This window comes from Columba livia, chromosome 18 (genome assembly GCF_036013475.1).
Source record: "Columba livia isolate bColLiv1 breed racing homer chromosome 18, bColLiv1.pat.W.v2, whole genome shotgun sequence".
NCBI classification, from domain to species: domain Eukaryota; kingdom Metazoa; phylum Chordata; class Aves; order Columbiformes; family Columbidae; genus Columba; species Columba livia.
Window position 1 is genome coordinate 13,327,512 of NC_088619.1, and position 24,178 is coordinate 13,351,689.

Genomic DNA, 24,178 nt, shown 5'->3' on the forward strand with positions numbered 1-24,178 from the left:
AGGGGGCGATGGGCAGCGCGCGGCCTGTCCCAACCCTCCCCGTCCCAGCGGGTGCTGCAGAATTTCCATAAGGGCTCTCCGGAGCAAAGTGTCCAAAATAAGTAATAATCTGTAATTATCAAAGAGGTTTATCTGTGCAGCAGGAGGATGGAGGCCTGCCTCTCCTTCTTGAGGATGTCTGGGCTTCAAAAGTGCTTTTTTTCAGAAAGTGCTGAACAGTCCATTCTGAAGTTCCGACTTCTCTTACCCAGCTGGAAAACGCCATCCCAAAAATCACTAGTCTGTTTGCAGGCTGTGGTGCAAACCTTGCTGCCGCGCTGCAAAGGGAAGAGACGTGGGCTCAGCTGTGGTTCAGAATTCACCAGCAGCTCATGCTCCGTGACCACCAGGCACATCTGGAAGGAGCAAAGGATGTCCCTGAGGACACGCTCATGGAGGGCGGGAGGTTGGGTCAGACCTGCGCCCCCACCTGCTGTGCTCCAGCCCCTGCTTTCTCCTTGCAGACTGACTATTTCCACCTCTTCATCTGCGTGGCCATCGTGGTGATCTATGGGGACGACGTCATTGAACAGCAGCTGGCCACGGACCAGATGCTGCTGCATTTCGGCAACCTGGCCATGCACATGAACGGCGAGCTGGTACTCAGGAAGGTAAATGCCTGTGTGCTGATGTGGGCTGAGCCTCAGGTCCGAGACATGACTCAGAGCGTTGAGAAAATCAAGGACCGATGCTCCATCTTCCGCACCTCCTGCATCCCCGTGTGTCCGGAGCCTGGGGGGCAGGATGCTGCTGTTGGCCTGGAAACAAGTTTTGCAGAAACAAGAGGTGGCTGTAGAGCTCGGGAGGCAGCGGTGTGGGTGGGATCACGCTGCACACTCAGGGCAATGTAGACAGAGCTGTTGGTCTCCGTGTCCGTCCCCTGCTCTCCGTGTCCGTCCCCTGCTCTCCATGTCCGTCCCCTGCTCTCCGTGTCCGTGCCCTGCGGAGGAGCGGCTGACGCTGTGTCTGTCTCCCCTCCAGGCGCGGAGTCTGCTGTACCAGTTCCACCTCCTGCCCCGCATCCCCTGCAGCCTGCACGACCTGTGCAAGCTGTGTGGGACCGGCATGTGGGACAGCGGCTTCATCCCCGCCGTGGAGTGCTCTGGCCATCACCCCGAGTCCGAGAGCTGCCCGTACGGGGGGCTGGCGGAACCGGCTGCTCCTCAACCAGGAAGCGAAGGCAAGAGAGGCTTGAAAACACGGGACGTCTTTGCTTTCCGAAAATAGCTGTGGAGGAACAGGGTGTGACAGAGGAAGAGGGAAGGGCAGGAAGGATGTGCATAGGAAAAACTGCTCAAGACAAAAATGGAGGGATGGCTTGTCAAGACTTCTGAGAAGACTGAATGGTGGAGAATGAACGAGGAATGAAATTCCTCTGCGGGGAAAGCAAATTCCAGTGCGCTGGTGGTGGAACCAGAACAAAATGCATCGAACCAGGGGCAGCGTTTGCATGCATTTGGATTTGATTTTGTTAGAAATATGAAGCTTTTCTAGGTCTTAACAAGGACTTTTTATTCTGCCTCTGGGATTGGACTGGTTAGCAACCAGAACTTCGTTAGTTGCTGGTGAGTGGGGACAGGGTGGGGAGCCAAGGACAACCAGCAGCGCTGGGGCCAGAGCTCTGTGCGACGTCCCCCCCGCCAGCGCGTACCACGTGCACCTTCTGCGTCAGCCAAAACCTGCAGCTCAGAGGCTTCTCTCTAAAGCCACAACAGCCATTTTAATGATAATCTGCCAAAAATAACACTGCAGACTATTGGGATTGCAGGGAAGTGTCTACTTGGTCGGCGAGGAAGAACTGGTCACCTAAAGGTCTCGTCTCCCGCCTTTTCATTTTCTACGTGGTACACCGGCTGCCATGATTATTTTGCATTCGTACGAAGTGCAGCCCAGGGTCTTTACGCGCTGCTTTCCTGCAGCCAGGGTGTTTCCTGGACACCTTTCCAAGTTTACTTCTTCATGACATTACAGCAAAGCTGTTTTCTTTATGCTGACAACCGTAGACTTTAGACATTTGTTCATGGAAATCTGTTGTTCCCGGTGTGTTTCCGGTGTGTTTCCTTTGGCTCCTCTCGGTTACAGAACATTCGCGGTCCTGGCCGGCCGTTGCCGTGGGCTGTGGCACACGTGGGCTTTGCGCTCTTCAGGCAGGGTCAGTAGCGCACCCTTCCCCATCCCAAAGTGAAAATGAAGCGGGGTTTGTCGCAGACATTTTGGCTGAGCTCTGTCTCCAAGGAAGGTTCCCCTTGAAGTATTGTTGAAAGGACAGCTTGTTTTACCTCTTGTCTTCTACAAAATTCGCCAACGGAAAGTGGAGCTGGGGCCTTGAGCACAGCCGTGTTGCCGAATGTCCTTACCAAATGCAGTGGCATCCAAAGGTGCGTCCTGAGCCAGCGTTTGTGCCAAACAGAGCCGGGGAATAGTTTCCTTGTAGGAATGGAGAAGGAGATGAGGTGGGTGGGCTGTGCCGGCACTGCTGTGTCCCCACGCACGGCGTGCGAGTCTCGCAGCCCGTCCTGGTTGTCCTGCTCCCCCAGTCCAGCCGCGGCACCGCTCCTGCACGGCCCCGTCCTGCCCCTGCACGGGGAGAGCCCACGCGCACTTTGCAGGGTTCTTTGTCCTTTTAGCAGCACACGTGGCGGCCCCTCTGTCCTGGTGCTGCCGCCGTACCGGCACCAGATCCGCAGATTTGTCTGATAATCTTTCTGCGAGGCATTCCCCGCGCCCGAAATGGAGCCCGTGCCCAGTGCCCGCGGGGGCGAGGCTGCCACGGGGATGCGCCGTGCCGAACCAGCGCAGGCTGAGCACACGCTGCCCCGGACGGGGGGAGAACACCCTGTGCAGGCTCCGCACCAAAGACCGGCTGCTGTGCAGCACAAGGACAGTTTGGCTCCTGATCTGTGTGCCTTTAATTCAGCGGGTGAAAACCTTCCCCTGGGCGAGAGTGGTGGTGAATCCTCCTGCCGTACCGCGCGGCTCCGGACCAGCCCGGCTCCGCGGCCCCGGGGCTGCCGGCGCATGCGGCGGTTCGGAGGTGACCCCGGGCGCGAGGGCTGCTGCCGGCTCTGCGGTGCAGAGGGGGTGTGCGGTGTTTCAGTGAACAATAAAAGTCTGTGTGAGGCGTTTGCGTGGTACGTTGCTGTACAGTCTGGGTGCTGTACTGTGTGGCCAGGGGACAGCACTTGGCCGGACGCCGTCCCTGCAGGTTGAGCCGCTCTTTGCAGCCACACAAGGAGGCGTGTTGGGTGCTGGGTCTGCGTTCCTGTCCCCAGGTTCCACTGACTTCAGCCTGGGGACATGCAGCAGCTCTCGATGTGTTCATCCCGATGCAAGCTCTAAGTGACGGTGGCTGAGCTAGGGTCAGAAAAAACACACTTTGGTAAATGCCAGAAGCATCTTCCCGCCCAGCAGCTCAGTGGCAGCGGGCAGGCGCCAGCTCCCCATGGGACAGCAGGAGCCAGCGCTGCCACCTGCCCGGTGCCAGCCGGGCATTGCTGCAAGGCCACAGTCCCCCCATGGCGCAGTTCCGGCAACAGCACAGCTCCAGCACCAGCACAGCTCCAGCACCAGCACAGCTCCAGCACCAGCACAGCTCCGGCACCCGTGCAGGGGACAGGCAGCCCTGGGCTGGGCACCGCACACAGTGACCAGCGGACCGGAGCTGGTTTCGCTGCAGCAGCCGTTCCCAGCCAGGAGAAGACAATGGGAAGAGATGAAGTAGATAATTTTTAGCATTATTTTTCCACTATTAAAATGTCACTCAGCAATGTGGAAATCGCTCAGGATCTGTTTAGTTAAGGACTCTGCAGTTCTCCAGCACGCGGGAAAGCCGTTTGTCGTGTTTGAAGCGGTGCTCAGCGCGTCGGCCGGCGGGTCCAGCAGGACGTGTCAGGTGTCTCCCTGCAACAGCGGCCCTTGTGCTCAGCACGGGGAGCTCCCCAAGCCCGTCACCCGCTGAACCCACTTTGCAGTGGTTGGGGAGGCAGAGACAGAGCCGGTCACCCACCTGCTCCCGGGAAGCAGCAGCAGTCACGTCCCGGGTGACTTGCTTCTAGTTGCAACCTGTCCATTAACCCCGATGCCACTGGTGAATTCACACTGGATATCCCAAAGCTTCCGAGCTTGTTTTGGGTGGGAGGTGCGGGACAGGAGGGTGTGTGGAGCTGCCCTGGAGCCCTCGGCAGCGGCTCCGGCCGGGTCAGGAGCAGCCTCGGGATCCTTCTGTAGTGAAAGGCAACAAGGCAAGTGCTGGACAGGGCACCAGCTTGCCAAAGTCCTTCTGACCTGTCCCCAGGATCCCCTTTTCCTTTGTGACACTCTTTGCCATCTGAAAAAAAGGGAGGAACAAGAAAGAATCAGGGCTCGTGGTCCCTGCAGGGCAGAGAAGTGCATCCTAGAAACAATGACCCTCATGTGGCTTCTCTGCTGAATTGCTGCCCTGTTCATTGAATTAGCTGCAGCTGAGCAGCCAAAAATAGACCCTTGCAAAGGTAAATAGTCAGCATAAGCCTCTTTAGACTCAGCCTTGAGCTGACACATCCTTTTGCCTCCTGGTGCCGGGGGGAAGGGGAGCAGGGAAAGAAGAAAACTGAGTCCTCGCTGCTTCATAATCCCAGCGCAGAACCCGATCAACAGCATCTGGGAAGCCAAGGAGCCCAGAGTGCCCCACGCAGCCCGGCATCTCCCGTGTCCCACCCGTGTCCCCTCTGTGTCCCCTCCATGTCCCCAGGGCAGCAGGGAGCTCTGTCCCACATCGTCCCAGGATGGAGGGGGCAGCTGGATCCATGAAGTGGCTTCGTTTGTTCCTGGATTTGAGCGCTGGCCACACAGCGGCTGAACTGCTGCCGAGTCCCCTGCGCCGGGGACGGTGGCGTTTGTGACCTGGGGCAGCTGGGCCGGCGCGGCCGGGCTGTGTCAGGACACGGCTGGCGGGCTGTTGCGTTCGAGGGACGCTGTCTGCCACGTGGAACGTTACAGTTCACGAGAACAAAGAGACTCACCTGAGTTATTAGAGGCACCAAAGAACTTAAAACCCAGCTTGGCTTGTCCCCCGTGAGCTGGCTGGTTAATCCCCAGGTCTCCGCTTGGGTCATAAAACCAGACCAGTCTGGCCGGCTGTAGTTCACGGTCACATCCCAGCCCTGCCCGGCCGGTGCTCAGCACTTTGGGGACGGCTCCGCACGCCCTTTATCCCTCATTTAAACAGAAACAAAAGGCACGATGAGGGTTCGCACCACCTGGGAAGAGGAGCCGAGGCTGGGGGAGCTCCATGGGGAGCTCAGCCCCTTCCAGACCGATCGCACCCCAAAGCTGCCGGGTCTCCCCGTTCCCCTCCCCAGAGGCTGCTCCAGAACCAGATTGCTCTAACTGTGAGGCTGCAAATTTAGAGGAAGCTCCTTAAATATTTTTGCGGCTGATTTTATTGCAATCTGTGCTTCAGCCAAGTGCTTCGACATCATCCAAGTACCCAAAAATTGCTGCTCTTTGAATGGAGTTCATTTCTTCTTCTAGTTATGAAAGGCAACTCTCTCTTAGTTCGAGCTTAGAAAGGGCTTTGAAGAATAGTTCTGCTGTGAAGGTTTGGTCTCCTTCAGTTCAAAACCGCTCCAGGTCACAGAGCTGAGCTCTGCCTCCCTTTGGGCCAGGCCTGCTGCTGAGCTGGGCTTTGTGCCGTGTCCTGCGGCCCCCGAGGTGGCTGCATCAGCTCCTGGTTCACTTCCCTCCTCCCCAGACTGTGGTTTTGTAAAAAACCCAGGATCTTTTCCAAGTCTGTGTTCTGCCCGCGCCACAGCCGGTGCCACCGCCGCCATCACCGCCGCTCCTGGTGCCATTGCTGCCACTCCTGGTGCCATCACCGCCGCTCCTGGTGCCATTGCTGCCACTCCTGGTGCCATCACCGCCGCTCCTGGTGCCATTGCTGCCGCTCCTGGTGCCATCAGCGCCGCTCCTGGTGCCATCACCGCCGCTCCTGGCTGCTACGCTGCTGGGCCCTGCCAGGGCAGGAGGAAGCCAAGCAAGGTGCAAGGATGATCCTCTGAGCTGTTGAGCCAGGGATCGGGCTCTTCCTCACTTTTCATAGGGTTTCTGCCTTCAAAAAGCAATTTCTAGGCAATTTCAATGCAGTAGTCTGGAAACGGCAGTGCTCAGAGGTGACGTGATGCCTCAGCTGTTGAAATCTGGTGTCCTCCACCACCTGCCAGTGAGCTGGGCGCCGTTTGCCATTCAAAGACCCACCTGCAGATCCGTGGTCTGGAGAGGCGTCTCCAGCCCGGTTGTGTAAGAGCACGATCACCGGCCAGCGCACAGTGCTGCGCGTTGGGCGCTGCGAGGTTTGGTAAGAAATACTTGGGTGATGGTGTCATGAAGCGAGTCTCGGTAATGAACCCAACAGGCTGGTTTGGTTCTGGGGCGAGATGCTGGACTGCAGCGAGCTCTCGGCTGGTCACCTGCTGCAGGCGACGGGCAGAGCTGCCCGCGTCAGAGCGGGGACAGCGGCCGGGACCAGCGGTGACATCCCTCGCCACCCTTGTGCTTCAGCCCTGGGGTGGTTAAAACAAACGTTGTGCTTGAAACTGAGAAAGGAAATGCAGCTGATGCGGAGATCCCTGCCCACCCTCATGGCTTCGGTGGTTTTCTCCAAACCCATCGCTGTCTCCAAGCTGCTGTGACTGAACTGCTGTTCTGCAGCTCACCTGTGAAACAAAGCCCCAGCCGGTCTCACGGGAACGGGCTGGCAGGGGGGTTGGGTTTTTCCTCTGTTTCCCCTTGCAGGCTCGCTCTCTTCTGTTCAGCAGGCTGGCACCTCAATAAATAGAGCCACTGCGAGATGCAGTGCTACAAAAAGCAGGAAAACAAAGCACAGGCAAAATGCAGCCACCTGTTAAAGTCCCTGGGCCATCCAGCCTGGCTGGACATGCAGAGTGTCTGTGTGTCCTGCGGTCTGTGACACCCAGCGGGCAGGCGTGCTCCGAAAACACTGCAGCGAGCATGGTGACAGCTCAGGGAACCCAGCAGAAGGGCCCTGAGTCAGCTGGCACTTCTAGTGGTGCTTTTTACTGACTGAAGATGTTCTCCAGCCACCCCCAACCCTCCACCGTGCCTGGGTACTCCAGGTCCTTCCAAATTCAGCCGGCTGCGGGTCCGGCCCGTGCCGAAGCTCCTGCTGCGTGCGGTGGGGCGGCAGCACGGACCGGAGGAGCAGCAGCATAAAGATTCTTCCTGCCATTTTCCATTTTGTTTGGCGTGGGTTTGTCTTTCACGAACCACAAACAAGTTCAGCTGCTTCTGTCCGCGTCTGGTGCTTGACTAACCCTGGAGGTGGCACAGGCGGCTGGGAGGTGGCCACCGTCCCCCAAGCCCAGCAGCCTGCGGGAGCACCAGCCGCCCTTGCCCTCCGGCTCGCTGCACCCTGGGCTGAGGGGACGTGTGGGGGTCCCTGCCAGAGCCCGGGTGTTGTGGGGACTCGTCAAACACCCGGGCAGAGTGATCCCAGCCCGCTGTGTGGCCACGAGCCCTCGGCACCAGCAGAGCCTGTGCTGCAGACAGAGGTGGGGAGCACTTTGGTACCGCTGTGCCGGGAGCGGGGGGACCCGCCCCAGGGGCTGCCTGGCACAAATTGGCTCCGGCAGACAGGTGTGGGCTATAGGAACCAAATTCCCACACATGGCATGGGAGGGTGAGCACTGAAGACTTCCAGCGGTGACTGGAAACCCTGGAAACAGCCCAAACACCAGCTGGCCTGCAGGCCCTCTGCCAAGGTGGGAAATCTGCCCCATGCCGGCACCGCAGCCACGGGCGCTGGGGAGGTGCTGCCGGCTCTCCCCAGGGATCGGGGCCAGTGGAGCGATTGTGTCCCTGCCCACAGCAGCCCCGGCCCCCAGAGCAGCCCCCACCACGGCCGCGCCCAGGCCCAGCTCTGCTTGCCAAGGGGTGCACGGGGACGCGGTGCAGCTGTGGCTGGGGAGGGACACCAGGCACAGGTTGCAGGAGAGCTGGGGACACCGAGAAGGGTGCAGAACGGCTTCACCAAGCTGGAAAATGCTGCGTCCCCTCCTGCAGACACGTGGGAACAGGGTCAGGTCTGGCCACCACAGGCAGCACACAGCCAGAGGGTCACAGCACAGCCACCGTGACACCAGCCATGGGCAGCATGCCCTCGGTGACTCCTGTGTGCTCGGCGGTACCTCTCGAAGCGCAGCTGCCGGGAGGAAAGGGTTAAAGGAGCTGCCAGAGCAGGGAATGAGACCAGGGAATTCAGCTGCTGACGCAGGTAGGAGATTTGCAGGCGAAGCATCCCTGAGCAGACACAGCAGCGTCACCGTCACCGCTCCCCTGCGCCGCCTTGGAGCTCCCGCTGTGAGCAGGAGCAGCACATGGGGAGCGGGCGACCGGCTGGGGTCCACGCGTGGAGCAAACCGGGGCCCCGCCTGGGCTGCCACCCCACATGGCGCTGCCCGGGTCACCAGGACCAGCCCACGAACACGACCTGAGCCAGCCCTTCCCCAGCGCTGCCACTGCAAGGGTGATCCGTGGCACTCGGTGCTCACGGTGTCACACAGGTGTGGGGCAGCACCGAGCCGAGCCTGCCGGGAGCGCGGGCACCGTGGGGCACTGGGGAGGGTCTGCATGTGCTGACCTTTCTGTCCTTGAAAAATCACTCGTCAGCAGTTTGGGTAATAAAAATACTCAGAACAAGCAGGGCTGATATTGGTGACACAGGAAGAAGCAGCCGCCAGAGATCTGGTGCTCTTGGGGCTGTTCCCCGGCACGGGACGGGAGGGGAGGGGAGGGGAGGGGAGGGGGTGCCCAGGGGCCCCTGGCCCTTGGTTTCTCCTTGGGCTCCACGGGCAGCACATGTGAGAGGAAGAGGCTGATGGTGCTTCTGCCATGACTGGCCAGGGGGGGAGGAGAGGGACCTGGGGAGGGATACAGCCCTGCAAAAAGTGGGGAGCAGAGACAAGGCAGCGCCCAGGGTCATGTGAAGGGCTGGAGCCAGCCCCGAACTTGCCAGAGGTGGGGTGGGCCCCGAGAGCCCTCCGGGGATTGGGGGGGTCCCTGAAACAGGGGCCATTGCCCTTGCAGGTGCATCACTCCCATACACGGGCTCTGCTGGGGAAGGGGCAGCCGCTGGTGTGGAGCCGGCGTTACCGGGGTGTCTGGCACGGGGGGCTCAGGGCTCTGGAGAACAGAACCGAGGGAGGGGCTAAAGCACCCAGCCCCGCCGAGCCCCTGCCCCTCCGGGAGCCGGCTGGAAGTCAGGCCCGATGGAAATATAATGGGATAATCGATGGCCCATTGTTGCTGGGCTTCATTCAGCCGTTCAGGCGGGGAACGAGCGTTGTGAGCCCACGCAAGCAGAAGCCAAGGCAGGAGATGAATCACGGCTGTGCTGGGGGGCCGGGGGCACAGGCAGCCGCTCTCACCTGCATCTGCCTGTCCCGGGGCTGCAGTCCCCAGAGCCCCCCAGCAACCGCATGTGAGGTGCGGGAGGTGCCGTTAATGGGGTTTTACTGTGCTTTGTCTAATGCCAGGTCTAGCATGGCTGCAGCTGGGCTTCGTGTTACACACCTGCATTGCCAAAACCCCCTCAAAGCTGAAGTGGGAGTGAGGAAGCTGCTGGGTGTGCTGGGACGGGGTCTGAGCTGAGCGCTGGAGACACGGCTGGGCAGGGACACAGCTGGGGAGGGACACAGCTTGGAGGGGACACGGCTGGGGAGGGACACAGCTGGGCAGGGACACGGCTGGGCAGGGACACAGCTGGGGAGGGACACGGCTGGGCAGGGACACAGCTGGGGAGGGACACGGCTGGGGAGGGACACGGCTGGGGAGGGACACGGCTTGGGGGGGACACAGCTCAGGGGGAAACGGCTGCCATCACAGCCCATCTCGTCACTGCCTGGGGCACCAGCAGCGCTCCTGTACCAGCTCCCCTCCCAGCCTTTGCCCAACCCCGCTCGAAAGACCCCCATAAATGTCATTTGGGGAGAGTCCTCCACCACGTCCCAGTCACCAGCTGGAAGCACATCCTGGTGCGTGGCCCCAGCTTTCCAGCTGGAAGCACTTTGCTGGGTGCTGGCGGTGCCCACCCCATACCTGGGAACGGCCCTTCCCTCTCGCTGTTTATCTGCCTCGCATTCCTCCGGGCTGGCTCACACCGCAGCCCGGCCAGCAGCACCGCTTTCCTCATCAATTAGTCACTATTCGGTGATGGGGCTGTCATCTGCCCATCTCTCCTGTTCTCCATGGGTTCTGGTCAGTGTTTTGATCCCTGCCGGTAAGGATGTACCTAGGTCAGCTGGAGCAAGTCCCTGGAGGGAACAAGTCCACCTGCATTACCCCAAAATCTCATTGCCTCCACTTTTTTCCCCATTATTGACCTCTGGAGCTGGCTGGTTTGACTGTATTTACTGCACGTCTGCTGGACCTCAGCTCAGTGAACACCTCCCGGCTCTGGTCCTCCACTTGTCTTACAGAAGGTCCTGCACCAGCCAAAACACTCGCACGGAGTTTGCCAACGCTGTATCTGCCACCCTGGTGCATGAGGAGCTCTGAGCTCGCTGCTCCTTCCCTCTGCCTCAGGCACTGGCCCCCAGCCCCAGGCCCGGTGGCAGCTCCTCAGGACGCCCCCGGCGCGGTGGCCCCGACACAGTGAGCGAGGTGCCAGCGCCCTCCCCACGCTGCCTTTTATGGCCCTGCTGCAGCCACGGCCCAAACATGGGCTGTGGGAGCGGCAGAGCTGGGAGCTCCTGGCGTCCCTGGAGCCAGCGCAGCGCCGGGGCTGCCCAGGCAGCCCCCCAGCCTGGGGCGAGCAACAAAGTGCCCCATGGCAGCAGCACCCCATGCACCTGGGGGCTCCCTGAGCACCCTGCCGCCCCGTCCCTGCCCCACGTAGCCCTGTCCCTGCCCCACGCATCCACATCCCTGCCTTGGACAGCCCTGCATCCCTGCCTCCTGCTCGCCCCGTGCCAGCCTGCCGATGTGCACAGTGTGCACAGTGTCACTTCACACCTCCCTGTCCCCCCCAGCCACATGGTCCCTGCGGACCAGCACAGTGCAGGTCACACCACGCTGGGGCAGAGACACAACCCTGGTTTTGCTCACAGCACTGCGGAGAAATGAGCTGCCAGTGGGCAGAGAGACGAGGGGATGACCAGAGACACGGGGACATCCAGAGATGAGGGGACATTCAGCACCACCAGCCCTGGGAACCCTCCTCCCGCCCGGCACCCGGGCAGGGCTGCGGGGACCCTGCAGCAGGGCAAGCTGGGCTCCCCAGTGCAGGAAAGGGTGCGTCTCACCGAACGACACGGGGTGTGTCACACACCAAATGACTCGACTGTCCCCGCAGTGTCACCCCCACAGCAGAGCGGGCTCCTGCCTGCTGCCCGTCAGCCCAGGGGATGGAGCCACCTCCGTTTCTGACCCAGCCAGGCACAAGCAGAGCCCGGGCTCCACTGCGGGTCAGCACAGGCTGGGACACGTGTGACACTTCCCTAGCACATGTGACACTTCCCTGGCACATGCTGGGCACGCTGGCGGCACCGAGGCCATTTCCAGTCCCTGACCCTGGTGTGAGCCGGTGTCGGGAGCCCCGTGCTGCTCTGCCCGCTCAAAGCACACGCGATGGGCTCGCTCCCCCTCCCTGGCTGATGTGTGCACTTAATGGCTTAATGCAGTTTGACTTGGGTTGGGCTAAGCAGCTTTAGAGCAGAGAGCTCTCTGGTGACAGCGTAACACACAGAGGGCAGACAGCACCACCAGTAAATCTTCCCAAAACCTTTGAAAACATAAACACTTGGTGTAATCTGCTGAGCGGGATAAAGTGCTGGGGCAGTCGCTGGGTTGGCAAAATGGCCTTGCAATGAGCCGGGGCCGCTGGCTGGAGCTGCCAGGGCGATGCTCGCAGGGCGGAAGGAAGGAAGGCGGAGGGAAGGGCTGCCGGGGAGCCGCACCGCCGCCGCGCTCAGGTGCAGGGAGGGTGGAAGCTGCCCGACCGCAGAGCCGCGCTCGCTTCCTCCCTGCGCTGCACCCGGCACAGACACCCCGGGGGAGCCGGCAGCGCCCTTCGGAACCAAGGTGCCTCTGTCAAACGCTGCGTTTTGTGGCTGTCGGATGGCAGCAATGGATCTGCCAAAGAGGAGGAGCACAGGCCCCGCACTCCTGCGCAGCAATACGTGGTTAAGTTGTGTAAGGACAGACCCAGGAGCACAGCCACAAACCCACCCGCCACGTGCTGGCACCTCACGTTGCCACCGGCCAGGACCCTGCAGCCCTGGGGACAACGAAGGGTCCCCAAGTGTTTCACAGTCCCCAGAGTGGCAGAGTCCCAAGGTCCCCATGACTGGCTGCTCGGTGGCAGCCGCCCCCTCTGCAGCCCTCGCCGAGCTCAGCCCAGGGCTCGGCTCTGCCACGCTCGGGAAGGGACGGGCAAGTTACCGCGACCACCAGCACTTCGCGCATGTGCCAGGATCCTCCGTGTGCCACCCCCAGACCCCAGGCAGGACGTGTGCTGACAAGGCCCTCACCTGCTCCTCTTCCAGTAGCTCCCCAGGCTGTCCCTGCCCAAACCAGTAATTTTCGCTTCTGTCTGTGGGCAATTACCGATCTCATCCCTGTGCTGCCCCGGGAGGGGTGGCCAGGGCATCAGTTCGGACCAGCACCACACGGTGTCTGGTCACTCTGCCAGAGGAGCTTGGTCCTGGCAGCTGGTGGGAGCGGAGCTGCAGCCCGGCGGTGCTGCTGCACAAACGCTACCCCGTGCACAGGAGGGCTGCAGCTTCCCCGCTCCCCTCTCCCTCCCTCACCCCCACATCCCACGTGCCGGGGGCAGCTCTCCACGGGACAGTCACCCTGCCCTTCCCTGGCAGCTCATGGCAGCACCTGGGTGCAGACACACTGTCCTCAGCTGTAATCTTAGAGAGGCAATCAATCAGTCAACCAATCAATCCCTGCAGTTAAATAGCTTGGCATGGGCCATTCAGCTGCTTCTGCAGGCAGGGCTGGCCTTGGGGAGACAGACTGGTGTAGCCCAGCCAGGTGAGTGTGTGCACAGGTGAGGTGGCTGGGCTGAGCCCCAGAAACCCCGCTGAACCCCAGAAACCCCACTGAGCCCTTTCTTGCAGGGCTGAGCCCCAGAAACCCTGCTGAGCCCTTTCTTGCAGGGCTGAGCCCCAGAAACCCCGCTGAGCCCTTTCTCGCAGGGCTGAGCCCATGTCCTGCCCCTGAGGGAGAAGCAGAAGCAACTGCAGAGCTGGAGTGACCTGAGCAGCTCAGGCTGAGCCGCTTCCCTGGCAGCTCAGTTCACTGTCCCGCTGCATCCTCCACCCGTACCCTGCCTGGGGTGCAAACGCTGTGCCCAATGACTCCTTTGCATGGTCAAGACTTTGTACTAGATAAGAATTGTAGATTGTCACCTTAGAAGGAGATAAGGACCCTGGGGGTATGTGCTTTGACTCACTTTATCAGGACTAGTTTGGTGGTTTTGTTCATTAAAGAGTGTGATTGGAGGCTGGGCTTATGTTTGACACCATGGTGGCAGCATCTGCCTGGAGGCTTTTGTCCTTGCCCCACTGCTGTGAAACGAGCTGCAGGTTCTCAGCCTGTCCCCTAAGAAAAAGGGGGTTTCTTGCTCTTCTGTGGAGCGTGTTGAAGAGCCACATGGAGGAAAAGCCCCAGGAAGCCACAGGGGAGAACTTCTTCCCAGTGCCTCTGTTGATGGAGTTTCCAAACTGCCACCCTGACCCCCCCACCCACTCTCCTCAGCAGGGTGACCTGGAGCCCCTGATGTTCTCATGGTGGGTGCAGGGCAGGCGCTGGTGTTGCTCCCACCCAGAGACCAGAGAAACCCGGAGCCCCCTCCAGGCTGCTGTGCCTGCGCCAGCCGGAGCCACCCCGGCTCCTGGGCCATGTGCGGGACTCCATCATTCCCCGTGTGGCTCTTGTTGCAGAGGAATCTTTGTTCAACATGTTTTACTTGGTGTTTTCTGTCAAAAATTAAATCTGACTCCAGCAGTTTCTTGTTTGATTTCCGTGGAGCGGCTGGAAAGTTGAGCCGTCTGGGGCTCGCAGCGTGTTGGCACTGTTTATTTTTTGATGGAAGTTTTTGTGATTCCAGGGGATGGAGAGGACTGGAAAAGCTTGCACAAAACATCTCAATCCTTTCACAAGTTGCTGGGCAGCCGAACGGCTCTTTGCCGCTGCCACCAGCAGACCATGGCCCTGCTTGGAGCACACGCACAGACCCACTTCTGATGGAGAAAATCTCATCATTACAGTCAGCTGCCAAGGAACAGCAACAGCTTAAGTGATAAGAGGAAGAAGAGAGCTGTGTCCAGCCCTCCCCAGGGCTGCTGGAGGAGCTGGAGGGGTGGCGGGAGGTGCAGGGCAGGATGGGGCAGATGTTGTGCACCAGGGATCTCCATGTCCCTCTGCCCCAGACCCACAGAGCTCCGCTCCCACGGGGCAAGGGCACGTCCTGCTGGGTGGGAAAGCATCGCGGGTGGGAATGCTCCTGGTGTCCCGGGCAGTCTGTTGCTCCAGGGTGGCAGGACCTGCTCCCACCAGGTGGGTGCTGAGCCCTGTGCCATGGAAGGAGAGTCACGGCCAGGGACAGAGGGACTTCAGGGCCTTTTAACCTGAATTTCTCCCGACTCTAAGAAGATTACAGACAGATGGTCTCCAAGGCTCTCTCGCCAGCACCCATGCCTGAGGCACAGCAGGAAAGGGCCCTGGGGAGGGGGGTTATTCCCACCTGGGTCCCCAGGGGCTGGAGTCCCTTGAGAAGCTGCTGTTGGGTGCAGCGCTGTCCGTGCTGGCTGTGGCTCTGCGGAGCGGGGCTGTCACCTCGGCGGGGGCGGAGGGGACGTGGGAGATGGGACCCCAGCCCGCCCAGAACAGATGCTCTGGGTAACGGTGCCGCACGCACCCGGCATCTCGGCCCCTGCATCAGCCATGCGAAAGCAGGCTCCGCGGTGCTTTGTAAACCGCCGTGGAAGCGCCGTGTGTACTCCTGACAGGTGTCCCCTTCTTGGGGATTTTGCATGCAGCCTCTCCTGGTTTGTGCTGGAAGCAGTGCCAGCAAAGAGAATTCACCTAATGTGGCCCTGCAGCAACTGCAGCGATGTACTTGTGAAGCCATTTAAATTTCCACGTGATGACCCAGTTCAGGATGGTTTTGCCTCTGGATTTTCCCACTGCTGCCTCTGACTGGTGACGGCAGCTCCTGCTGGCAGCTCCTGTGCGGTATTTGGCTTTAAGGCCACGGTGCTTGGTCCACACTGACAGTCCCAGCTTTGGGTGCTCAGACTCTTTACGGTGCTTTCCTGAGTGTCACAAAACGCTGGGCGCTCTGTGCCCTGGTTTTCTTTCTGCAGCAGTGTCTGAAAAGACTCTTGTGCTCCACTGTCCTCTATGTTTTACCAAAACAGTTTGCAAAGGGGTTTTTGCTGCTTTAGGAAGCCGGTTACACGGGGGGCAGGGCACGTGTCGCTTCAGCTGCGGGAGCGAAGGTGGTGGGGATGCTCCAGGGGTTTTCAGAGCAAGTTGGAGTGAATTCCAGCCCAGCTTCCAGCAGAGATGACTGTTCCCTCACCGTTTTGAAACAGCCAGGGCCAGCATTCGCTGAGCTTCTCAGCACCAGCACTGGGTTTGAACTGCGAGGCGAAGGGGCAGCTTATATTTAGAAGGAGACAATAATTGCGAGTCAGATTTGCTTGTTCAATACTCTATTGACAGATTTGCCTTGGCAACCTGGAACAGGGTTTCATTGTGTGCATCTTACCTCGTGGCATCCTATTGATTGGGTGGGTGGGTTTTATTTTTTGTGGGTTGTTATGGGGTTGGTTGGTTTGCTTGTTTTCCCAAGCCTACCTACTCACCCTCTTTTTCTGTTGTTTCCCAGCACAGCGCTGAGCTCAGCAAGGGCTATGTTATAATCCAGTTCTCAGACTGGCCACGACTTCAAATGCAAGGCAGGGCTGACAGAAGCAGAGGGCGACTCCAGGAGCCTGGTGGGCCAAGGCTGCGGGCAGCTGGGAATGAATGGGGCCCTGCCCTCCCCCCGCTCCAAGGCCAGCGGTGTGCGGGAGCGGCGCACGGTCCGTGCTTGGCCGCCCCCAGGAGCGGCCTTGAACGAAATGCTGCGACCATTCGTGAATTAACGTTCTGTTATTACTTGGTGCTTAGCCTGGTGTGCTCCCGTCCTGTTGGGACTCCAGGAGGAACCATTGGCCCTGCTGGACGGGAGGAAAAACTGAGCACCCAAACTGCAGCCTTGGAGCCTTTGGGGTGGAACTGGAGGATCACAGCTGAAAAAGAATTACTGGTTTGAATTGCTAATAATGATACAGACTAATGAGCAACATCAGAAATGATGGCATGTGTAATCAGTGCTGCTTGATAGCAAACGTGCAGCAGGTCTGCAGGAGCTCCTGGTGCACGAGGTGAGGAGAAGCAGAGCATCTTGTGTTTTGGAGAGGCAGAACCCAACCCAGAGAGCTGGCTCTGTCTCTGGGGTAAGAACTTTATAAACAATGATGAAAAGGATAAACCTAGACAGACATCAGCTCTGGGTAGTAGGAGGGAACAGGGCCAGCCAGTATGAGGGGAAATTGCCTCGGTATTCTCCTGAGCACCTGCAGGAAGCCCATCTGTCTCTGGCTGTTAGAGGTTTTGTCCTAGAGCTGCACCCTGGCAGCCCCCGCTCAGGATCAGGCCCTGGCCGGGTGGCCGGAGCCCCACACTCGCTCTGCCCACCTGCCTGTTCCTCCTGCCCAAGCAGCTCTGCTCCCATCCGCTGCACTCTGTGCACAAAGAGGACCCTGAATTTTTGCACAGGTGTGTGGCAGAGGGGAAGAATGTCCACAGAATGTGGATCTGCACCTTGTACCTGCCTTATAAATGGGTAAATCACAAACAAAGTACACGGTACTAAAGAACTGCTATCTTGGCTTTAAAAGGCAGTGGTTGCATCTTGTTTCTTTTGGTTGGAAACCCTTTTTCTTTTCTCATCCCTGTGATATGCCCCGAGCAGCCAAGAAGAGGCAGCAGTTAGAAACATTTCCTGCTTTCCTTATTTAGGCTATTTTATGTGGTTCAAATAAGGTGTCCTCTTTCAAACTGACAAAGGGAAAGATGTATCAGTTCACGAACTGCTGCTATCTGAGCAAGGTGGGAGATAGAAAATCACCACCATTACAATCATTACTGCAAATCATGTGCAATCAGCCCGGTAACAGAAAGCAGATGAACATCCTGCAGAAACCTACAGGACAGGAGCTGGTGCTGAGCTATGGGAGCCACAAGCCAGGCAACGATTAAAATGCTTTTAATATGGGTTTTCAGTGTTACTTTCGCTTTTTTTTTTTAAATATTATATTTCATCAGAGGCCTCTCGTACTGCTCCACAGGCGGATCCTACGGAGGTCCCAGGGATGCCCGATCGCATGTTTAAGATATATCTATTTTGTACCTATTCGGCCAGCCCCTGAGCTGCCACCGGCCGCTCCCGCCGGGCAGCTCCCTGCGGGCTGGAGGCTCCGCAGCTTCCCGGGAGCGGAGGGGAACTACACCAAATCGCGCTTGTCCCTGGGCATTTAGTTTTATTGCAAGCATTAGTGGTTTGTGCTCGGCTTGTCTCCTCTGGCAACAGGAGAAGCTTGAAATGTCAAAGGGGAGGGTTAACAAACTCCGCTGGCATAAATTTCAATGAATGTATGTTTCTTAGGAAAACCGCTAAGTTAAAAAAAATTTAAATCTTCCTGCCTGGGCTTTCTTTCGGCTGCTGTTCACAATGGATAATAATTCTTACATTAAGCCCCTTCAGCCCTCCAGGGAAATCAAAATTGTAATATCAGTTTGCTTTTTATTGGCTCGGCTCTACGATCGCGGCGGCTGCGTCTTTGTTATGGTCTCCGGCGCGCTGACATTCAGCGGTGCCTCCCTGGTGCCCCCGCACCGCCGGGCCCGGGAAGGGCCCCCGAAAGCGCAGGCGGCTGCCGGCCGCGGCCGTCCCGTCCGGGGACACGGCTACCGGGCGGAGCCGCGGGGATGCGGCGGGCTGGGGACGGACCGGCCCCGGGGGAGACCGGGAGCTGGTTCCCGACAGCCGGCAGAGGAGCCGCTCCGGGCCCCGGTGCCGCTTGGGCTCAGCCCCGCCGCTCCCGCACCCGGCAAGAGTTACCGGGAGCCCCGCGGGCAGCCCTGGCACGGGAGTCCCTGCTCCACGGGAACCGGCCGCCCCGTCCGAGGGCCGGCAGAGCCCGGGCGGGGGCTGCGCACCGGGTGTGGTGGCTTCAGTCTCGCCCTGGCCGGGGTCCCCTCCACGGCGCCCCGAGCGTCCCCCTTCCCCGGCAGCGGCTCGGAGGCGCAGCCCCGCACCTGCGGGAACCGAGCTCAGCCCCGGGCGCTGAGATCCCCGTGAGGGTCTGGGGGTTCCACGAGGCACCACCCCCTGCCGGGAACAGCCCCACGCGTGTCCGCGCCCCGCGTCGGCCTGTGGCCGGGGCGTGGCTCGGAGCGGCAGCGGACACGGTCGGCCCCGCTCCACCTGCCCGGGGGAACGTCCCTTTTCGTTCCGGCACCGCCACATTTCCCGGAGCAGCGCCGAGGGCGGCTGAGGGTCCCCCGCTGGCAACCCGTGGCACGGACATGCGTGGGCCTCAGTATGCTCCCCTTAATCCGTTCAGACAAGAAGCCGCCCATCCTGGGCTCTCCGCGGCGTCCCCGTGGTCCCCGCACGCCGCCGCTGCTTGCGGCTTCCGGCACCGGGCGGGGGAAACTCGCCGCTGCCGCCACCTGCACCAGGCCCTGGGCCCGCTCCCCCGGGCCCTCTGGCCATCTTGCAACGGGGGGTCCCCGCCGCTGGGTGCACCCAGCCCGGGCTCCCCGCAGCCTCAGGGCCCGCCGAGAAGCGCAGCACCCGGCAGCGGGGCGAGGGCTCTGCCGGGCCGTGCGCGGGGCCGCTCCCTCGCACCCGCCTCCCGCTGCAGGCTGGGCCCCACGGGAGAAAGTGGCGGGCCCGGGCCGTGCGGGGTCGTGGGCCCAGAGCAGCCCGCAGCGTGGAGCCGTCACGGGGTCTCGTCCCCCGCTCCGGGACCCCGCCAGCACCGTGCGGACGTCCCCGTGCGTCCTCCTGGCGGCCCCCCTGGCGGCGCTGGTCGCGCACCTGCCCCGCGGGCTCTGCCGCCCGCCGCGGGGCCCGTGGGGGCTGTGCTGAGTCACGCGTGGGGCGGGGGCCGGGCTGCCCGCGCCTCCCCCCTCCGCGCTGCTCCTGCCCGGCCCTCGCCCGCCCCCTCCCCGCCTCGCTCCCCGGCAGGTCTGCGCCAATCCCCCGGCCCCGCCGTTGACGGGCAGCCGGGCCCGGGAGGCGCCGCCTCCCTGACGTCTCGCTCCGGGATTTGCACGGGTTGCGGTGCCGCGGCGGCCGGGGCTCAGTGTCTGTCGGGTCGGTGGCGGGAGCTGCTGGAGCTAGAGCTCGTCTCGGCTCGGCTGTAGCGGCGGCCGCGGACGCCCGGCCCGGCCCCTCCTGGCTGCAGCATGGAGCTGCCGGCGGTAGGGGAGCATGTCTTCGCGGTGGAGAGCATCGAAAAGAAGCGGATCCGAAAGGTGAGGAGGGCGGCGGCGGCGGCGGGGGGCGGCCGGCCGGCGGGTCCAGCTGACGCCGTGTCTTTGCCTCCCGCGCTCCGCAGGGCAGAGTCGAGTACCTGGTGAAATGGAGGGGATGGTCGCCCAAGTGAGTACCGAGCGGGGATGGCAACGGGGTTGGGGCGGCCCGGCCCGGCAGCGGGGGCTCCGCTGCTCTCGGCGCCCCGGGAAGGGCCCCGGCCGGGGCGGCGGGCGGGCGGGCGGCGAGAAGCGGCCTCGGGGCCCGGCAGCGGCGGCGGTAGCCGAGCGAGGCGGGCAGGCGGCGGCTGATGTGCACCAGAAAATGGCTCCTTCCCCCTTTCCCTCCTCGGGAGCTGGGCTCCATATTGCAGAACCGGGGAGGGGGGGAATAACCGCAAAAATAACCCGCGCCGCCCCGCAGCCCGCGGCGGGCGGGCGGCCCCCGAAAGCCGCCCGCGGAGGCGGAGGCACCGGCCGCGGAGCCAGGGCGGCCGCTGCGGGCTGCGGAGTATTTGGGGTTTGCATGACAGTGCCGGCGGGGGGGCGCGGGGGAGGGGGTCTGCGTTGCTGTTCCGGACTCGGCGGCCGGGTCCCTCCTCCGCGCCGCGGCTGCTTTCCTGGGTCCGGGAAAAGGGATTTGGAAAATTTCATCATGACATGCCTAGAATTCCTCCGGAATAATAACTGCGCTAAATAAACAGTTTCGTCCCCGTGCCCCCCCGCTTTCCCGCCCATCCCCCTCCCCGGGGACCCGAGCCCCGGACACCCTCTCCCGGGCGGGCCCAGTGCTCCGGGCCAGCAGCGGGGCGGCCCTGCCCGGGACCCCGGCCCCTCCGGCCGGGCCCTGCGGCTGACGGCCGCTTTCCTCCCCTCTCGCAAGATACAACACGTGGGAGCCGGAGGAGAACATCTTGGACCCCCGGCTGCTCATCGCCTTCCAGAACAGGTGAGCGGCGGGCGGGGTGGGGGGCCAGGAGGGGCGGCGGGCACCCGCGCCCGCTCCGGCAATTGCAGCTGCGTCACGGAGCCGGGGGCGGGCGCGGGACGGGGACGGGGCCGGGCTCGGGCTCGGGGGCGCGGGGCCGCCGGGCGACGCCTCCGGTTCAAGGTCCCCCGCGCCGCGCTCCCCCCACGCCGCGCCTTGCGCTCCTGCCTGCCCGGGGATTCGATGCCTGGAGTGGGGAGGCGGCGCCGCTGCTGCTGCTGCGCTTGGACGGGCTTCTGCTTTTTTTTTTTTTTTTCTGCTCTTTTTTTTTTTTCCGTGCATTTATTTCCTGTAGTATTTTGGCGCAAACTGTAAACTTCAGCCCCTCGCTGCAGCAGGGGGAGGTGGAGCAGGGAAGTTGCCTCGCCAGGCGGCTCCTGCCTTTGCGAATCTGCCGCGTCCCTGTCCCACCGCCTCCTGCAGGACCCCTGACCTGCAGCTCCGCACCTGCGGGGCCCGGCTCCCCTCCTGCCACCCCCCACCAGTTTGCTGCACCCGGGTAGGGTCCCTGGCACCACGGGAGCTGCCATGAATGGGGTGCAGGGAAGGGTGCACCCCGGGGGGTCTGTGTGCCACTACTCAGGCCTCGCCGTGACTCTGTGTTCCCGCAGGGAGCGGCAGGAGCAGCTGATGGGATACCGCAAGCGGGGGCCCAAGCCAAAGCCGCTGGTTGTGCAGGTAAATGCGCTGTAGAGCCCAGCTCCACAGCTCCTGGGCAGCCTGTTTCCAGCGTGGCCTGGTCCCCAGGGAGCTGCTTTCAGCGGGTTTCATCATGCTGAGGAGCCGCGCATGCAGCCCGGGCGCCTCGCAATGCCCCGGGGACCCCCAGGCCCCAGGGCTGAGCTCATTGCACCATCCCAGCCCCCCTTCCCCTCGGGGCTGCAGAGCAGACCCGCTGCGCCTGCGGCCGGGCAGCATTAGCAGGCTGCTCGCAAGCTCAGCAGCAACGGTCCTGCTTGGCCCCTGTTCCCAACCGGCTGATTGAAGGGTGCTTTTCTTCTTTTCATTGCTTCATTAATCTGGAGCAATGCACAGCCTGTAAGTTGGAGTGGGTTGGGGCTGCCTGCTCGAGGACTCGGCAGCCAGTGAGGAGAGCTGCGGGAGGGGCGGGCGTTTCACCGGAGCCTTCGGCACCTGCCGGAGCACCAGCATCTCCTTCCCCAGCTCTACCTGACTGCAGCCCTTGGCTTTGTGTTGCAGCTTCCCTCCTTCGCCCGCCGCTCGAACATCCTCACGGGGCTGCAGGACCCTGCTGTGGACACCAGGCCAAAGCTGGATCTCGGCTCCTCTGGCAAGAGCCAGCAGCACCAGTATGAACTCAACAGCAAGAAGCACCACCAGTACCAGCCCAATGGCAAAGAGAGCGGCATGAAGCACCAGTCCCACAGCAAAGGGAAGTATTACTACCAGCTGAACAGCAAGAAGCACCACCACTACCAGCCGGACCCCAAGATGTATGAGCCCCATTACCAGCACAGCAGCAAGGAGCCGCAGAGCCAGGCCTGCTTGGACAGCAACAAGAGCCCCCTGGTCACCCACCCGGAGAAGTGGACTCATGGCCCAGCCAAAAGCCTGCTGGGCCCGGTCAAGAACCTCACTGCAGAGAGCAAGAATGGGGCTGAGAAGAACCTGTCTAGTGGTAGCGGGCCTCCCCCGAGGGACAGGGTGACCAGCAATGGCCTTGGCGGCAAGATGAAGATCGTCAAGAACAAAAACAAGAACGGGCGTATTGTGATTGTCATGAGCAAGTACATGGAGAATGGGATGCAGGCAGTGAAGATCAAGTCTGGGGAGCCGCCCCGAAAGCGGGCTGCGGAGGAGAGGACTCCTAAGAAGGGTGGGGAGGAGAAGCTGGAGCCTTGGAGGAAACCAGGGGAGGAGAGAGTGGTGGGCAGCAACGCCCTGAGCAAAGCAGAGGGTGAGGGCCGGCAGCCCCCCGCAGAGCTCGAGGAAAGCCCCCCAAAACCTCCCCTGCCCAAGGAGCTGCCCCTTCCTCCGTCAGAGCAGCCTCTGCAGCTCACCACCAAGCCGGATCTTGTGCCCTGGTCCCTGGGTCCCGTCTGTGAGCACAACCCTTCCTCCATGGGACTGAACCTCTCCAGCCCCGGCTCGCGGAAGCGCTGCCTGTCGGAGCCGCACGCGGAGCGGGAGCCGGGCAAGAAGCGCCTGACCTCCCGCAGCGTCAGCGCCCCCACCTGCCTCAGCCCCCCAGCCCCGGAGCGGCCGGAGCCGCCCACGCCCGCCCAGCCAGAGGTCATCCTGCTGGATTCAGACCTGGACGAGCCCATAGACTTGCGCTGCGTGAAGCCGCGGGCGGAGGGCGAGCTGGCTCTGGCACAGGTGAAGCCGGAGGTGTCGCCAGCACCCGCTGAGAAACCGGCCATGGAGCCTCTGCAGCCCCAGGAGGCTGCAGAGGAGGAGGAGGAGGAGGGTGAGTCCCTGCAGGAATTCAAGCCCTTCTTTGGGAATATAATTATCACAGACGTGACCGCAAACTGCCTGACCGTGACCTTCAAGGAGTATGTGACGGTGTGAGGTGGGACGGCGGCTGCTCCCTGTGGGAGCTGCCTGCCCACCCCGGGGCCCGCGGCCCCACAGCCTCCCGCTAAGGTACTGGTGCCCGTTCCCCAGAGCCCGCGTGCCCCTGCCCGCGCCGCGGCGGCCGAGCCTGCCGTCCCCACCAAGGGGACACCGGGACAGGACCGGGCACGGTGGCCGTCCCTGCCATGGGGGGTGTCCTCGCCGCTGCTCCTGCCCTGCGGTCGGGGGCTCCCCGGCACCGTGGGCACCGGGACAGGCGGGGATGGGTCCCGCCAGTTACTCAGAGTTATAGTATTATATTTTAACAGTGCTAACTTGTCGAGTGATTCTTGCTCCCGTTTGTACGTGGTGTTATTGAAATGTATTGTTTGAGCTGAAAGCTGGTCACTCTTTGACCACGCTAATATATTTATTTGTAGGTATTTATATAATGAAATATAAAGCCTAGATTTATGGAGTCCCTAGATCACCTTATAAACTATATCAAATGAATATTTTCTGTTCTCCTTTTTAACCATTCAGCATTTGTTAGTCTTGTCCCCTTGCCCTCCTTACAACCCGCAGGACCATCCCTGGTATATATTTTTTGATACTGTACACATGTGGTGTTTCTATGTGCAAAAAAAAAAAAATCGTTATCTAAAGCTAAACAAGCTATTATAGAAATTGCTGCTATTAGAAATGTCTAAACTATAAGCTTCCAATTATTAATTGCTTGAATGTAAATATTAAATGGAGATGTTGAAAGTGCATTTGATGTTCTGCAGCTAGTGTAGATCGAATTGCAAAGCCCAGCTGCTGGGAGGTGGAGCGCGAGCTGCCAGAGGAGCTTCCTGGTCCGAGGGCTGTGGCACGGGGAAGAAATGTATCATGCAATCATTGCAAAGGACTATAAACCTCTACAAAAGCTACCGGGATTTGGAGTGCGTTTGTTACCGCATACGGACGGGCAGAAGGCGTCCCTGTGTGGGCAGGCTGCGGCTGGGCTGCTCCAGAGCAGGTACCTGCAGG

The 24,178-nt window shown here is 61.1% G+C and overlaps 2 protein-coding genes and 2 long non-coding RNA genes across 10 annotated transcripts in view; 3 read left to right on the forward strand and 1 right to left on the reverse strand.

The window, feature by feature from the left end:
• Nucleotides 1-3,173, forward strand: part of TBC1D16 (TBC1 domain family member 16) — a 28,457-nt gene extending 25,284 nt beyond the window's left edge. For all 4 annotated transcript variants that reach the window (XM_065035144.1, XM_065035146.1, XM_065035143.1 and 1 more), the window contains exons 11-12: nucleotides 504-650; nucleotides 1,021-3,173. In XM_065035144.1, coding sequence (XP_064891216.1) covers nucleotides 504-650; nucleotides 1,021-1,266 — 393 coding nt within the window. In that variant the 3' untranslated portion in view covers nucleotides 1,267-3,173. The remainder of the gene's footprint in view (nucleotides 1-503; nucleotides 651-1,020) is intronic.
• Nucleotides 3,174-3,270: 97 nt separating this feature from the next.
• On the reverse strand, nucleotides 3,271-6,363 carry LOC135575787 (uncharacterized). The gene is made up of 3 exons (XR_010467103.1): nucleotides 5,040-6,363; nucleotides 4,046-4,366; nucleotides 3,271-3,393 (listed from the first exon to the last, which is right to left on the reverse strand). It is a non-coding gene; the product is annotated as an uncharacterized LOC135575787 (long non-coding RNA).
• Nucleotides 6,364-13,030: 6,667 nt separating this feature from the next.
• On the forward strand, nucleotides 13,031-17,372 carry LOC110363207 (uncharacterized). The gene is made up of 2 exons (XR_002421130.2): nucleotides 13,031-13,074; nucleotides 15,938-17,372. It is a non-coding gene; the product is annotated as an uncharacterized LOC110363207 (long non-coding RNA).
• A 1,999-nt stretch (nucleotides 17,373-19,371) lies between these two features.
• On the forward strand, nucleotides 19,372-24,078 carry CBX4 (chromobox 4). Of its 4 annotated transcripts, XM_065035157.1 has the most exons (5): nucleotides 19,380-19,641; nucleotides 19,725-19,768; nucleotides 20,522-20,587; nucleotides 21,238-21,304; nucleotides 21,827-24,078. In XM_065035157.1, exons 1-5 carry the CDS (start codon nucleotides 19,573-19,575, stop codon nucleotides 23,159-23,161), a joined length of 1,581 nt encoding a protein of 526 aa, XP_064891229.1. In that variant the 5' UTR covers nucleotides 19,380-19,572; the 3' UTR covers nucleotides 23,162-24,078. The 4 variants fall into 4 exon arrangements, with proteins under 4 accessions (XP_064891231.1, XP_064891232.1, XP_064891230.1 ...); XM_065035160.1 differs by lacking the exon at nucleotides 21,238-21,304 and having other exon boundaries at nucleotides 19,373-19,641; XM_065035158.1 differs by lacking the exon at nucleotides 19,725-19,768 and having other exon boundaries at nucleotides 19,378-19,641.
• The last annotated feature ends 100 nt before the right edge of the window (nucleotides 24,079-24,178 follow it).

Excerpts from the sequence above, each read along its gene's own strand:
- CBX4 (XM_065035157.1), top strand. The coding sequence starts at position 19,573 with ATGGAGCTGCCGGCGGTAGGGGAGCATGTCTTCGCGGTGGAGAGCATC. Across the intron at positions 19,769-20,521 it reads TGGAGGGGATGGTCGCCCAA|ATACAACACGTGGGAGCCGG; the intron begins GTGAGTACCGAG and ends CCCTCTCGCAAG. Across the intron at positions 21,305-21,826 it reads CAAAGCCGCTGGTTGTGCAG|CTTCCCTCCTTCGCCCGCCG; the intron begins GTAAATGCGCTG and ends TTTGTGTTGCAG.